The sequence below is a fragment of the Bison bison genome, unplaced genomic scaffold (assembly GCF_000754665.1).
Source record: "Bison bison bison isolate TAMUID 2011002044 unplaced genomic scaffold, Bison_UMD1.0 scf7180017864039, whole genome shotgun sequence".
Lineage (NCBI taxonomy): Eukaryota > Metazoa > Chordata > Mammalia > Artiodactyla > Bovidae > Bison > Bison bison.
Window position 1 is genome coordinate 410,205 of NW_011494611.1, and position 14,358 is coordinate 424,562.

Below are 14,358 nucleotides of genomic sequence, written 5' to 3' on the forward strand. Positions count from 1 at the left end.
ATCTGTTCCATGTCCAGTTCTAACTGTTGCTTCCTGACCTGCATATAGGTTTCTCAAGAGGCAGATCAAGTGGTCTGGTATTCCCATCTCTTTCAGAATTTTCCACAGTTTATTGTGATCCACACAGTCAAAGGCTTTGGCATAGTCAATAAAGCAGAAATAGATGTTTTTCTGGAACTCTCTTGCTTTTTCCATGATCCAGCAGATGTTGGCAATTTGATCTCTGGTTCCTCTGCCTTTTCTAAAACCAGCTTGAACATCAGGAAGTTTACGGTTCACATATTGCTGAAGCCTGGCTTGGAGAATTTTAAGCATTACTTTACTAGTGTGTGAGATGAGTGCAATTGTGTGGTAGTTTGAGCATTCTTTGGCATTGCCTTTCTTTGGGATTGGAATGAAAACTGACCTTTTCCAGACCTGTGGCCACTGCTCTGTTTAATGGGAGTGATGGAAGTACCCGAGCCATGGCATTGCCATGCAGATGAAAATGACTCCTCACGCCGAACACTGAGCACTGTGTCTGGCATGTACGTTGCTCAGCAATGCTCCTTGTTACTTTTAATGCTTTAAAACCCAACACTTCATCTTCTACCTGAGATGGATGAGAGCTAAAATATAGAGTGAACTGACAGGAAAAATAGCTCTCTGCCTGAGGATCATATAATCCTATCATCTCTTCTCTGTACATCTTGGGAAACAGACAGCTGACAGAGCCCCATGCAGCAGCATCTCAGTGGGTTGTGTATTTATTTCTTTAATAGTTTTTCATTTAGCAGAGGTAAGTGTGGTAAGAAGGGGTCTGGCCACCTCTCAATGTCTTCCCTGTGTCACCCAAATTAACAAGCACTTCTGTTAGGCTCTCATCCTTCAGGCGTGAGAGGCTTGGAAAGCGTAGTTTATCCTGACAGGGGAAATTAGGTGTCATTCCTGTGATTTATAGAGCCATAGATGGAGCTGCACAGGTTCTCATACAGGAAATGGGTCCTTGCCCATTAGTATGCCTTTACTGTGTGGTCTTGTGAGTGGGGGGCTCTGACTCAGAGGCTGAAATGGAGGGGTGGGGTAAGGGAGGTCCAGGGACAAAGTGTGGGAGCCTCTGCTCTGCTGCATTCGATCTGGGGGACTTGGGCTGGGCTGTCTTCTCTGACCCTACACGTGCTCATCTGTAAGGATGACTGGGAACAGGAAGAGCTGCCGTATCTACAGGTTGCTAGGAGTCTTACAGAAGCTAACAGAGCCCTAGCACCAGACCTAGAGTGAAGAAGAGCGTAATAGGTGTCTGTCTTCTTTATCCCCCTCCTGCCCTTCCTTGAAGACCGTCAGTGGCATGCTCAGCATCTGGGCTGTCTTCTACAGAGAGGATGCTCACTGCTGGAGTTTTGCGGTAGGCTTTACTTTTTAGAGCAGATAGACATTCCCAGGAAAACCCTCGGTGTAAAGGGCAGAGAGTCCCTGTATGCTCCCTGTTTTTCCCACATGCCGTCTTCCCCACCATTGTCATACCGCACTACAGTAGTGCACGTTTACAAGCGTGAGCTGGCACTGACACATCATTAACACCCGAAGCCCACAGTTTACATGAAGATCCACTCTTGGTGTGCGTTCTGTGAGTCCTGACAAATACACGATGACATGAATCCACTGTAATAGTGTCCTACGGAATAGGGTAACTGCCCTGAAATCTACTGTACTCCCCCATTCCCTCTTCCCTCCCCCCTCACCCCTGCCGACCGCTGACGCTTTTGCTGCCTCCGTAGTTTTGCCTACTGGCATGGACCTTTAAGGGGTCCCAGGTAGTTTGTCTACAATGGGAAGTGTTAAAGGGGGTGACAGAATTGTGAACAGCTTTATCCAGAAGACAAATCACATAATGATTAGAAGCAGCCGTGTTCTGGGATGTATGTCCAAGCTGAAGCAAATACAGGTGACGATAAGGCCCAGAGAGGGTAACTGACTTACTCAGGTCACACAGCAAGTTAGGCAGAAAATGCTAGAGCTCCCTGGGATTCTCCTGTCTGAAGCACTCATGCTCTATGGCCCCTTCCTGTGAGACTAGTTAGTCCTCTGACTTCTGTTGCATTGAACTATATAAGATTGCTGACATGTGACTCAAATGTAGGTGATAGTTATCTATTGCATTTTCATCGGCCCATTCCCATAGGTTCAGTGAAAAATTTCAGTATATGTTAAATGGAATCAAGAACTTAGCATTTAAAAAAAATGGATGGTCTCCATTAGATTATGTGTTTGGAGGCTTTGCATTTCAGAGCACCGGCTCTAGAGCTAGACTTTCTGGCTTCAAATCCTGACCACACCACTTCCTAGCCCCGGGATCTTGGGCATAAGTGTAACACGGAACATGATAATCATGCCTACCTCTCAGGTTGTTGGGAGAATTAAATGAGTTAATACATCTAAAGTACTTAGGGTTATTGTGAGAAATAATACATGTAAAGCATTTAGAACAGTGCTTGGCTTGTAGTAAGCAAAGAGTCAGACATGAATGACTGAGTGACTGAACACACACGAGCATGCAATAAATGTTAAGTGCTATTACTAATATCCTCTAGTGAGTAAGAATATTGTTCATGATGATAGGATCAAAGGACCTGAGTTCAAATCCTTGTTCTACCCTTTTTAGCTGGATGACTTTGAATAGGCTATTTCACGCTTCCAACCTCAGTTTCCTCATCTACAAAACGGGGACAGTAACAGTAGAACCTGCTTCATAAGGCTATGGACAGGATTGAATGAGATGATGTACATTAAAGTGCTCACCACACTCTCAGTAAATGTTGCTATTATATTTGTTTCCTATCTAACAGCCTAAGAACTTGGTGGCTTGAACCGAGTTCCAAAGGTTGGCAGCCTTGTATAGTGAATATTAGTTGATTTGAAGACCTTAGTTTGTTTTCTGCCAGGTGTGTGGTGTAAACTTGGACAAGTCACTTTTCCTTTGGGGCCACCTCGTCTGCGCAGTTGTGAAGGCCAGTCTCACCTCCCAGGACTCTTTCAGGTCTGGAGTGCCAGGGATCTGTGCAGTGAGAACGTGTGTCAGCACTTCAGAGCTCTCTCTAGCTCCTGGGATCAGTACGTAGTTTGTTTCTACTTCCCTTTGCTCAGCTGCTCCCTAATTCTGACTGTTCTCAGTAACCTTTCAGGATTATTCAGACGTGAATTACCTCTGTTCAGTTATGTATTCCTGTGCAATCCCCAAAATTGGCAGCTTAAAATGATGATCATTTTATTATTGTCTCTAATGGTTCTGGGGGTGACTGGGCTGAGCTGGTCAGTTTGTTTTTTTTTTTTTTTTAATTATTTTTTGGTTGTGCTAGGTCTTCCTGGCTGCACACACCCTTTCTCTAGTTGCGGCGAGTGGGGGCTCGCCTTCATCTCGGTGCACGGACCTCTCGTTGCAGTGGCTTCTCTTGCGGAGCACAGGCTCTAGGCATGCGAGCTCTGTAGTTGTGGCTCACAGGCTGTAGTTGCTCCACAGTATGGGCAATCTTCCTGGGCCAGGGCTTGAACCTGCGTCCCCTGTATCAGCAGGCGGATTCTCACCCACTGTACCCACCAGGGAAGTCCTTGCTGGGCAGTTCTGACTTGGTTCCCTCTTGTGGCTGCAGTCACAGGGTCTCTGTGGCTCACCCATGTGGCAGGTGAACCTGGCTACTGGCTGGGACCTCAGCTGGGTCTCTTGGTACAGTACCTACTCGTGGCCTCTCCATGTTGTCTGGGCTTCCTCACAGCACGGCAGTTGGACTCTAAGAGTGAACATTCCAAAAGACATGACATGGAAGCTGCCAGCTTCGGAAAACCTGAGCCCAGAAATTGAAGCAGCAGTAGTTTGGTAAGCAGGTGTAGAGCACAGACTCAAGGGGAGAGAACCTGGATCCCGCCTTATGCGGAGGAACATGTCAAAGATGTTTAGGGTCATGTTTTAAGTCATCACAACTGCCTTCCTACTCTGTTTGGGAATAAGAGATTAAAATCAACTAACGTTAACCACTTCTCTTCCCAAACATGTTCTCACATATCTGTTTAAGTATGTACCCATTGATTAGTAACAAGATGACCAGTTAATCTCCTCACTGTCAGGACATACCAGCATCACTTATTTTTTTCCACAAAGAATGGGGGCGATAGCCTCTGGTCTCCAGCCTCTGGTTTCCAAGTCCTGCAGCTACCAGGACAACGAGTGATGGACATTTCCTGTAGACACTCTAGGGGGTGTGCAGATGGCTGTATGGCAGGCGGCTCAGGTAGATCCTATCTAAGAGGTCCAGGCCAGGCTCTAAAATACTATTTCTGTCTCTGCACAAGCCCTGCTCCGATGCCTTCCTTAACCCTTCCATGCCCATCCATCCTAGCTCCTCCTGACCAATTAAACATGGTCAACATGGGCTCAGGTACTAATCTCCCTACAAAACTAGAATGCCAACCACCCCCTTTCCTCCCATCTCTCTCTTGGGCCCTATTAGCATCTTACTTTAGATCTGAGTACTTCCAGGGCAAACAGGTATCCACTTACCCTCCTCCAAGCTGTAATCCCAAATGTCTCCAAAAGGCATTCTACCAGCAAACCCACCCCAACCCTCTTTTCAGTGACTCCAGAGAAACTTAATGTTTTTAAGGTGATCAGTTGCATTGCTGTCATCTCTTTTGCTGGAAAAAGAAAAACAGCAAGTATACACATTCATTCTTTGGCCAAGCATCCTATTACTTATATCTATGGAATTTAACACATGTTTTTGGGACCCTATGATATGTTGACTCCTTTGCTTGCAGCTGGGGGGAGAGAGAGATGAATCAAATATATTACCTTGGCTTGGAAGTGTTCCCAGCCTGATAAGCAAGAAGTGCACATAAACAAGCAAATTTCAAGAGAATGTGAAATGTGCAAAAATTGAATGAGAGGAGAGAGAGAATCTCCCAAGTGTGATAGGATCCTGGTGAACAAAACATGCCCTGGATTTTAGCAAGGAAACATAAGTGGGGAAAGGGCATTTTAGATCAAAGAGAGAGTATGAGGAAAGGCTTGGTATGAAGCAGTGCACTCCTGTAAGATCCTGTATGCTGGCGCCTAGAGCAGCAATGGTGAGGAGGAGATGGGAGAAGAGCCACAGGATGAACAGCAGAGGACTTTGAAAGATTAAGAAGTAGAGGCCTCGACCAGAATGTGGTGGAGCTTTTGAAGGGGTTCAAGCAAGGTGTGGAGAAGGCAATGGCCACCCACTCCAGTATTCTTGCCTGGAAAATCCTATGGATGGAGGAGCCTGGTAGGCTGCAGTCCATGGGGTCGCAAAGAGTCGGACACAACTGAGTGACTTCACTTTCACTTTTCCCTTTCATGCATTGGAGAAGGAAATGGCAACCCACTCCAGTGTTCTTGCCTGGAGAATCCCAGGGATGGCGGAGCCTGGTGGGCTGCCGTCTATGGGGTTGCACAGAGTCGGACACGACTGAAGCGATGCAGCAGCAGCAGCAGCAAGTAAGGTGGGTGGAGTAGCAGTGATGTTTTAGAAAGCTGGGAGAGGATGTGCTGGGAAATGTCGGAGCTGGAAGGCTAGTTGAGTTTATGACAGTTGCCTAGAGAAGAGGCATTACTCACCCACACCAGTAAGACAGCTGTGGGGTCAGGTGAGAGAAGTTGGTTTGAGACATATGAGGTAGAGGGAGGAGCCCAGAGTAACCCCCCAGTTTCTGGCTTGGAGGTACCAAATCCATGTGAGATACAAGTAATCTTAGGGGAAGGAGAGCATCACACATACACGTTTACCTGGCTTTATGATATCGGAGAAGGCAATGGCACCCCACTCCAGTTCTCTTGCCTGGAAAATCACATGGACAGAGGAGCCTGGTAAGCTGCAGTCCATGGGGTCACTAAGAGTTGGACATGACTGAGCGACTTCACTTTCACTTTTCCCTTTCATGCATTGGAGAAGGAAATGGCAACCCACTCCAGTGTTCTTGCCTGGAGAATCCCAGGGATGGCAGAGCCTGGTGGGCTGCCGTCTATGGGGTCTCACAGAGTCGGACATGACTGAAGCGACTTAGTAGTAGTAGTAGTATGATATCATTTATAAACTTGGTTCATGTCATTCAGAATTCCATGTGAACTTTTAATTCAATTTAACAAATATTGGCTGACTTATGTTACCTGCTAGAGACTGTATCAGGCACGAATAGGGAACCTGGGGGTAAAAAGGTAGTCTATTCCTTTGTCTCTAGAAGGCCTTTCATCTCCTTAACCAGTATGGCTTGAACAGCCTCAAAACCACGCTTATTAATACTGAATATAACATATTCATCAAGACTTGAGTGAGAAGATCAGGGCATCTTTGTGGTTACACAAACTAGAACCATCTCAGTGTCAAAAGTAGCAGACTTGGTGTCAGCCCCTGAGTATAACTGTCAATGGAAAACATAGCCACCGTAAGTATAGAATATGGAATTTAATTCATTGGCTTAGTGACTTTCCATTATATATAGATGATCCCAAGCATCTATCTTAAATATGGAGTGTCATCTTGAAGTTTAAGATTCCTAAGACATTGTCAGAATTTTTAGAGCTGGAAAGTCCTCTTCCTTTGCATTTCCATAAACCTCTGGCCTGAGTTACTTCATAACAGTTGAACCATATTAATTGTAATTGTGTATGTCTTCATCATTAGACTGTGAGTCCTTTGCAGTTCCCAGGAGGGCTTCCCAGGTGGCCCAGTAGTAATGAATCTGCCTGCCAGTGCAGGAGACAAAAGAGACGTGGGTTCAGTCCCTGGGTCGGGAAGATTCCCTGGAGGAGGAAATAGCAATCCACTCCAGTGTTTTTGCCTGGAGAATTCCATGGACAGAGGAGCCTGGTGGGCTACAGTCCATGGGGTCGCAAAGAGTCAGACACGACTGAGCACAGGTAAGTCAAGTCCTCTGGAGTGACTAGGTCTTGTTCATCACCTTTCTTAGCATCTAGATGGCACATGGTACGGAGGAGGAAGTTCAGGGAATTAAACCTTTTAAAATAAAGCTTCTGTGTCCTCATTCTACAGATGGAGACATTGAGGCTTAATGGGAGAAATAACTTATGCTGAGTTCAACTAGAGAAGTAACAACAGGGTCAGGAATAAATCCCTGTTTATTTTGATTGCTTAACATTTTTGTGGCTGTTTTCTCATCCTGCCGGGCTTGGTTTGCTAGCTAATTAGCCAGAAGTTGGAAACATTCGCTAGCAGTGAGCAAGCCTTCATTGTCATGAAAACAAATGGCCATGCAAATGTAACCCTTAGCCCTGTATTAAGGACAGGATTTGTTTCTTAAGTCCCTTCATTTACTCAAATGCTAAGAGTCAACAATGCCTCCAGTGTAAAGTTTTATTTTCCTCTGAGAACACACGCAGACACACACACATGCACACACACGAACACCACAGAAGCACGTGGTACAAGCCGAGCAGCTGAAAAGGATGTTTTGGATGAAATCTTGGCATTTATTGTTCCTGTGTGACCAGAGGTAGTCAAGGTTGCCAGAATTCAGATGGACTTCAGTTCAAATCCCTACTCCTCCACGTATCTGTGAATGGAGATAGGACACCTATCTCAAAGGGAAATTTTGAGGATTAAATGGAGGAACAGAGTCATTTCACCGCTAAGTTGCTCTATCGCCATGAATGAGCCAGCTAGCCTTTCTGGGCCACTGTATGTGCATCTGCAAAACGGATTCAATTAGATGATTTACAGAGTCCCTGGAAGCTGGAACATTCTATGCTGCTTCTCCCTCGGGATCTATTTGGATTTGGGATGAAGTGTTGCAAGCACTGGAGACATAAGGAAGTGTGGACCTGAGCTGACGCATGTTGGCTCCTGCTGCCTTGCAAGGGCTCCCTGTCTGAAGCAGGCCTTTTATCAGCATGCGTTTGAGCTCTGTCCACGGTTTGCCTGGCCGTCGCTGCAGTCCCCATTCTGTTCCCCAGGGTTTGGGAAAGAGCCAGTGGATGTGGAGATCCACAGGCAGGGTTTCTTCCCAAGAGCTGCTTGGATGGTGAAACTCACAAAGTCCAGAGAGATTTCCTGTTTTGTTTTTCACAAGCCCCAGTGACCATTGATTACACACACACCAAAACAAAACACATACGCAAAACAGGATGTTCTCCCTCCTCCCTTTGCTGGAGTCCAGGGCAAGCTGTTGCCATCTGTGTCACTTTCACCCGTGCCTCTGGATTTCCCCATTGTGATAATGAAGCCCTTAGCTGTAGCTGGAGATGTTACAGGATCATAAGCCACGAGCAGTTTTACATGCTAATTCAAGTAAGGGGGAAACTGCGAATGGAGGAAGGAGAAAGTCTGACAGTGACCTCCTGCCAGCCCACCTGGTTTCTGCCCTCACGAGAGCGCCCCCCTCTGGTGCTGAAGGAGAACAGACGTTTATTCCTAACATCAGTTGACTTGTAGGCAAGTGTTAGTCACTCAGTCGTGTCAGACTCTTTGTGACCCCGTGGACTGTAGCCTGCCAGGCTCCTCTGTCCATGGAATTCTTCAGGCAAGAATACTGGAGTGGGTTGCCATTTCCTTCTCCAAGAGATTGTTCTAACCCAAGAATGGAACCTGGGTCTCCTGCACGGGCAGGCAGATTCTTTACAGTCTGAGACACCAGGGAAGCCAACTTTAGGTAATGTAGCAATATCAAACCTTAGTAAGGACAATGCTATTGTTGTGTGCCAGACTCTGACCCACATAAATTATATACAAACAATGAATGGGATATATTTATACTTTAAAAGTTGTTCATTGGGAATTTTTAGTTTAAGTTGGCATCCTGTGTTTTTATTTACTGAGTCTGGCAATCCTACTTGGAACCAACCCCACTATCCCAAGTAGTTAAGTAGAAAAGACCTATAATTCTGAGTCACAGAGGTCTGGGTTGGGATTCTCTTTTCATCATCCGCTTGCTGTGTGATCTTGGGAATACTACTTCACTGCTCTGATTCCTAGTCCTCACCTGTAAATGAAGATCGTAGAGTCTGTTTCTCAGGACCGTTGTGAAAATTCCCCTTTAATTCCCTTAAAGTATCTTACACTGTGTGGCTAGGTGCTTCCTGAACACCGTGCGTGCACGCTAAGTCACTTTGGTCGTGTCCGACTCTTTTGCAACCCCATGGACGTTAGCTTGTATTATAGTTCTTTTTTATTTCTTTGGGTCGCTATTCTTAATTCGGGAGACATTAGATCATTTCTTCATCCCTTAGGAGAGAATATGAGAAAGGACATAGGGCAGGAATAATCGAAGCCTTCTCATCAGAAGCCTTGAGAGGACTGTGTTGGAGGCTCACACGATAGTGTTCCTGTTGCACGTCTTCTCCTTCTAGGTCTGTGTTCTTTGCTAAGGGGACACACCCACTTTACACGAATGTGCTGTGCTTGAGTCTTTTGACCAATGCAAGATGCAAAAAGTGTCACCTGGGTAATCAAGTGTCCTTAGTAGTAGGTGTTGGGAAGCTTTAAAAAGTACACAGAAAGTAAAAAATCATTAAAGAAAAGAGAAAGGAAGAAAGCATGTGGAACCTGTTACCTGGCAAAGAATAAAAGATCAACACTCTCTGGAATCCCCAAGTTTAAAGAAGAGCTGTCAGACATTCTGAATCCCCAGTGCCATGCAATGGCAGTACAGATGGAGCGATTAAAGCAGAAAGCATGGAGCTTCCCAGGCGGCTCAGTGGTAAAGAATCCACCTGCCAGTGCAGGAGATGTGGGTTCTATCCCCGGGTCAGGAAGATCCTGGAGAAGGAAATGGCACCCACTCCAGTATTCTCGCCTAGGAAATCCCATGGACAGAGGAGCCTGGCAGGCCACAGGCCACGGGGTCATGAAGAGTCAGACACGACTGAGTGCCTGAGCGCACACGCAAAGCAGAAAGCACATCTGAGCCTAAGCGTTATGATCAGTTTTTCAGTGTCCATTAATTTATTTAATAAATCTTAACCGAATAAGTGTTCTCAGTCTCATGAGAAGACTCATGTGGATAAGGCGTGGCCTGTGTTCTTGGTGAGATCAGAGTCTGTTGGGTGAGACGGGCAAATGAATGTGTTGGTTAGCTGTGATGCAGCACGCTGTGGTGTCTGGAAGAGAAACCTGCTTCCAGGCTTAAAGTCAAGGTAAGGTTCCCATAGAAAAGAAGGGTGTATTTGAGAACAAAAGAGCAAATTGGTTTCCAAGATGGTGGTGGAGTTGAAAGTATTCCAGTAGAGAGGACAGGGTGTGTTTTTTTAAAAAAGAGCAAGAGACAGTAAAGCACATTGTAATTAAATAGAACATTGATCACCACTTAGAACAAGGGTCAGCAAACCAGTGACCTTCAGAATGAATCAAGCCTGTCAGCTGTCTTTGTAAATAAAGTTTTACTGGAACTCAAACATGCCCATTCATTTAAACTATCGTTTATGTTGCTTTCATGCTGCAAAGGCAGAGTTAAGTAATTGTGGCAGAGACTGGCCATAAAGCCAGAAATATTTACTATTTGGTCCTTTGCAGAAATGCTTTGCTATCTCCTGATTTAGAAAACACTTTTCCTAGACAGGAATTCAGTGTTGATGGCCATGGTAATGGTTGCATAAGTGTGGATGGTAGCATGCAAAGGAAAATCAGGAGTGGTGAGAGATGAGACCATGGAGGTGGTCAGGAGCTAGAGCAAGGGATTTAGAGTTTGTCCTGAGGGCTCTGAGGAGTCTCTGAAGGTTTATAAGCAGCATGGTGAGGTGGTCAGACTCCTACAGCAAGCAGTGTGCTGAGGTATTAAAGAGGGCAGGGTTTGGAGCCAGACCGCCTTGGATCAGATCCCAGCTCCATCAGTTACGAGCTCCCTTCAGTTACCAGAACCTCAGACAAATGACTTACCTTCTGTGTCTCAGTTTTCCAGTTGGTAGAATGGGAGATAATAAGAGTTATTTTTTATTATAGCTATTGTGTGGGCTAGTGAAGGTGAAATAAGTCAGCCTAGGTGGAGTGTCAGGCCCAGGGGAGGATCTCACGGGATGCTATTACTGTTCTGCCTCAGTGATCACTCTGCTACTGGGTAGGGAATGACTCAACACAGAAGAACCTGGTGCTAGAATGCTAGGGCCTTAGGCAGGAGATGGTGCCCTGCGCCCAGGAGGACAGTTCTGAAGCTCGGGCCACTACCGGCGTGGCTTCTGGGACTGACTCTCTACTCTCCACCATTGTCATCATCCTCTCTTTTGTTCTCCTTTGTTCCAGGCCTTCAGGAGTGCACTGATGAGCTCTTACTGGTGCTCGGGGAAAGGGGATGTGATTGATGACTGGTGCAGGTGTGACCTCAGCGCCTTCGACGCCAGTGGGCTCCCCAACTGCAGCCCCCTCCCGCAGCCGGTGTACGTATGTATGGGCCCCCTTTCCACAAGCTCATACGCCTGTCCTGCCAGCCCAGGCCATGGCTTGCTTCTCCTCTCAGGGTGCTTCACCAGAGGCCTGAAGTCTCTGGGGGCCTGCTTCCTCCTATGCAAAAGCACGGAGCTTTGGCAGAACAAAATCGTGGCTCAGGGGTAGACGCTTACACTGCAGCATGTGCTATTTTAATAGCACCAAGCCATCCATCGTTACTTCTTTTATCCCATCCATTCGGCAAAAGTTTACTGGATGCCAACTACTGCTTTGTCAGGTCCCGTGTTGACCACCAGGGCTACTGAGATAAAGAAAGGGTAGGACCTTTTCTAAGGAGCTTCTGTTATTCATTCATTCAACAAATAAGTTTTGAACACCTGCTATGTGTCAGACACTGGAGAATTCACTAATGAGCAAGACAGGCCCAGTGTATGCACTTAGGGAGCTGACCATTTAGGGAAGGGGACAGATGGCAAAGCAAAAACAGAAGCAGCGTACCATTTAAATGTTTAAATAATGAAAACATGAGAGAAAAAGAAAAGATGTGCTAATGGAGAGAACAAAACGGGGAGGCTGTAGTTGGAGGAGAGGGAGATAGCCTGGAAGCCTCTCTGAGAAGACCTGAATTAGAGTCAGGCTTGTCAGGCAGCCAATGGCAACAGACATGGTTCAAGAAAAAGACAGAGCGCCTGGGAAAGCCCTGACCCGGGAAATTCACCATTTGAGGAAGTAGAGAAAGGTCATCACGATTAGGGGAGTAAGGTTAAGAAGGAGGGTGGAGTGGGGAGCAGAGGAAATCAGGGCAGGAACCAATACTGAGGATCCCTTGTGAGACAGTCATTGAAGAGTTGGCGGCTATGGTGGAAAGAGAGAAGGAGTCTGGGCTGGGGGACATGGAAAGTCACCGTCGTGTTTCTGTCCCCAGCTTGCTGTGTGACTTTATGCAGAGCGTTCTCTTTTCTGGACCTTGCTTTTACTTCTATGAAATGAAGGGATTGCACTTTTTCTCTCAAAGGACCCTCCCCGTTCTCACCTTCGAGCATTCTGTTATTTCTTCCTTTATAAAAGGATTCCTGCCCTCTGTGAGGGGTTATTGATTTAAGGATAGTGAAACATTGACTGATATACTGGGGGACTGAAGAGAATGTCAGGGACGCTGGAAGATACTGTATTTGAAGGCACTGCCAATTTAATTGACAATGAAGCATCATGGAGAAATAATTTAAACAAATGGCAAGCTAATCGATTTTCTGTGGGCACGTACTGTGCACTTGGATTAATTTACTGGATTCCACATGGATCCTGAAGGGTAGCTCTTCTTATCCCCGTTATAAACAAGGAGACAGAGGCTGAAAGAGGTGAGATTAGTTGCCTAAGTATATGCAAAGGGTTACTGGTGGGTTGAATCCAAGTTTGAAACCAGACTGAAACCCACACTTTTAATCTGGACACATGCACACTTCCTTGGGGCCCAGACAGTACTGGCTGGCAAAAAAACCCCACCTTCCCTGTCATCCCCCCAGGCTGCGGCTCTCCCCAACAGTAGAGCCCTCCAGCACCGTGGTCTCCTTGGAGTGGGTGGACGTTCAGCCAGCTATTGGGACCAAGGTTTCTGACTATATTCTGCAGCACAAGAAAGTGGACGAGTACACAGATACAGACCTCTACACGGGTAAGTAGAAAGCCCAAGGCTTCCTCTTTTGTTGAGATGGTGTGACAGAGGAGGGCAACTGGGATTATCTAAATATCTCTGCACACTTGGTGTTTTCTGAACTGAGAAGGCATCGGGAAGTGTCATTGTTTGGTGTCTGTGACCTCATGCCCACACCTGTGTGCTTTTGGTGTGATTTTCAGCAGGGGAAGGTAGCAATTTGTACTTGGAAAGAAAATTCTGAGTCTCTAAGTTGGATCCTCAAAGTCGTATACTAAGGTGTTAGTTAATTCAAACAAGGATCTGACCTTTTCTACTTGGAAGGGTCTACAGGTTACCTTTTTTGAAGACCTTGATCTGTGAATATGTTATCTCTGGGACTGAGATAAAGACATTCGAGGGATTCCCGTTTCCACTGTGATGTCCTGAGACAGTTGTCTTTCGTGTTGGGGTGGAGGATATGGAAATCACCCAGACCTGCGGAAGAAGATGGGAAAAGTGGCTCCTGAGTGCTTTGTGGCCAGTCGCTCAGTTGTCTCCGACTCTTTGTGACCCTTCTGTCCATGGGATTCTCGAGGCAAGAAGACTGGCGTGGGTTGCCATTTCCTCCTCTAGGCCTGAGTGCTTTGAATATTCTTAAAGAGTGTACAAGAGGCTGCTTCATCCTGAAGGTGGATCTGCAGAGCTGGTCTGGCTGAGGGCAGGTGGGGAGCCTGGGTCTGTGGGAGCTGGACTTGAGGCTGGGCCACGAGAGCAGGCCTGGCGCTGGTGAGTGTCAGGGGCCTGGGGCCATGGGAGCCAGCCTGGTTCTGGGGTGGGTCGAAATCTGGAGTTGGTGCTAGCTGACCTCATGCTGGGCCCAGATGGAACCCTGGGTTCAAGGATAGATCACCTGGGGGCCTTTGGAGCTGGCAGGTGCCAAGGTGGCATGGGAACCTGGGTTCAGGGGAGCCCACAGGGAGCCTGGTGCTACAGAAGCTGCACGGGCCCTGGAGCCAGCAGTTGCTGGGTTGAGCCAGAGGCCTGGATCCACACAGACATCTGCTGGGAGCCGCCTGCAGCCATGAGAGCTGACTCTGGAGTGCAGGTGGAGTGGGCCTCAGTTTTCTGTTTCCTTCCATAGGGAAAGTCGCAAAGAGTCGGACATGACTGAGCGACTTCACTTTACTTCCATAGGGATGGTTCTGTCTCTGCACTGGGCTGCTCAGGCCTGGGGAAGAGGTTATAGGAGTAACATGAATCTATCTTTCTGACCCTCCTCAAAGCATTTTTTTTGTTACTTTTGTGCTTCACCTGGGAGCTACACTCTCTATTTACCTAGAA

General features: G+C 46.8%; 1 protein-coding gene across 1 annotated transcript in view; it reads left to right on the forward strand.

Annotated features, from left to right (window-relative positions):
* Positions 1-14,358, forward strand: part of LOC104985123 (astrotactin-2) — a 553,919-nt gene that overhangs the window by 367,816 nt on the left and 171,745 nt on the right. Inside the window, exons 10-11 of the mRNA XM_010835130.1 lie at positions 11,241-11,374; positions 12,908-13,056. Of these exons, the coding sequence (XP_010833432.1) occupies positions 11,241-11,374; positions 12,908-13,056 (283 nt within the window). The remainder of the gene's footprint in view (positions 1-11,240; positions 11,375-12,907; positions 13,057-14,358) is intronic.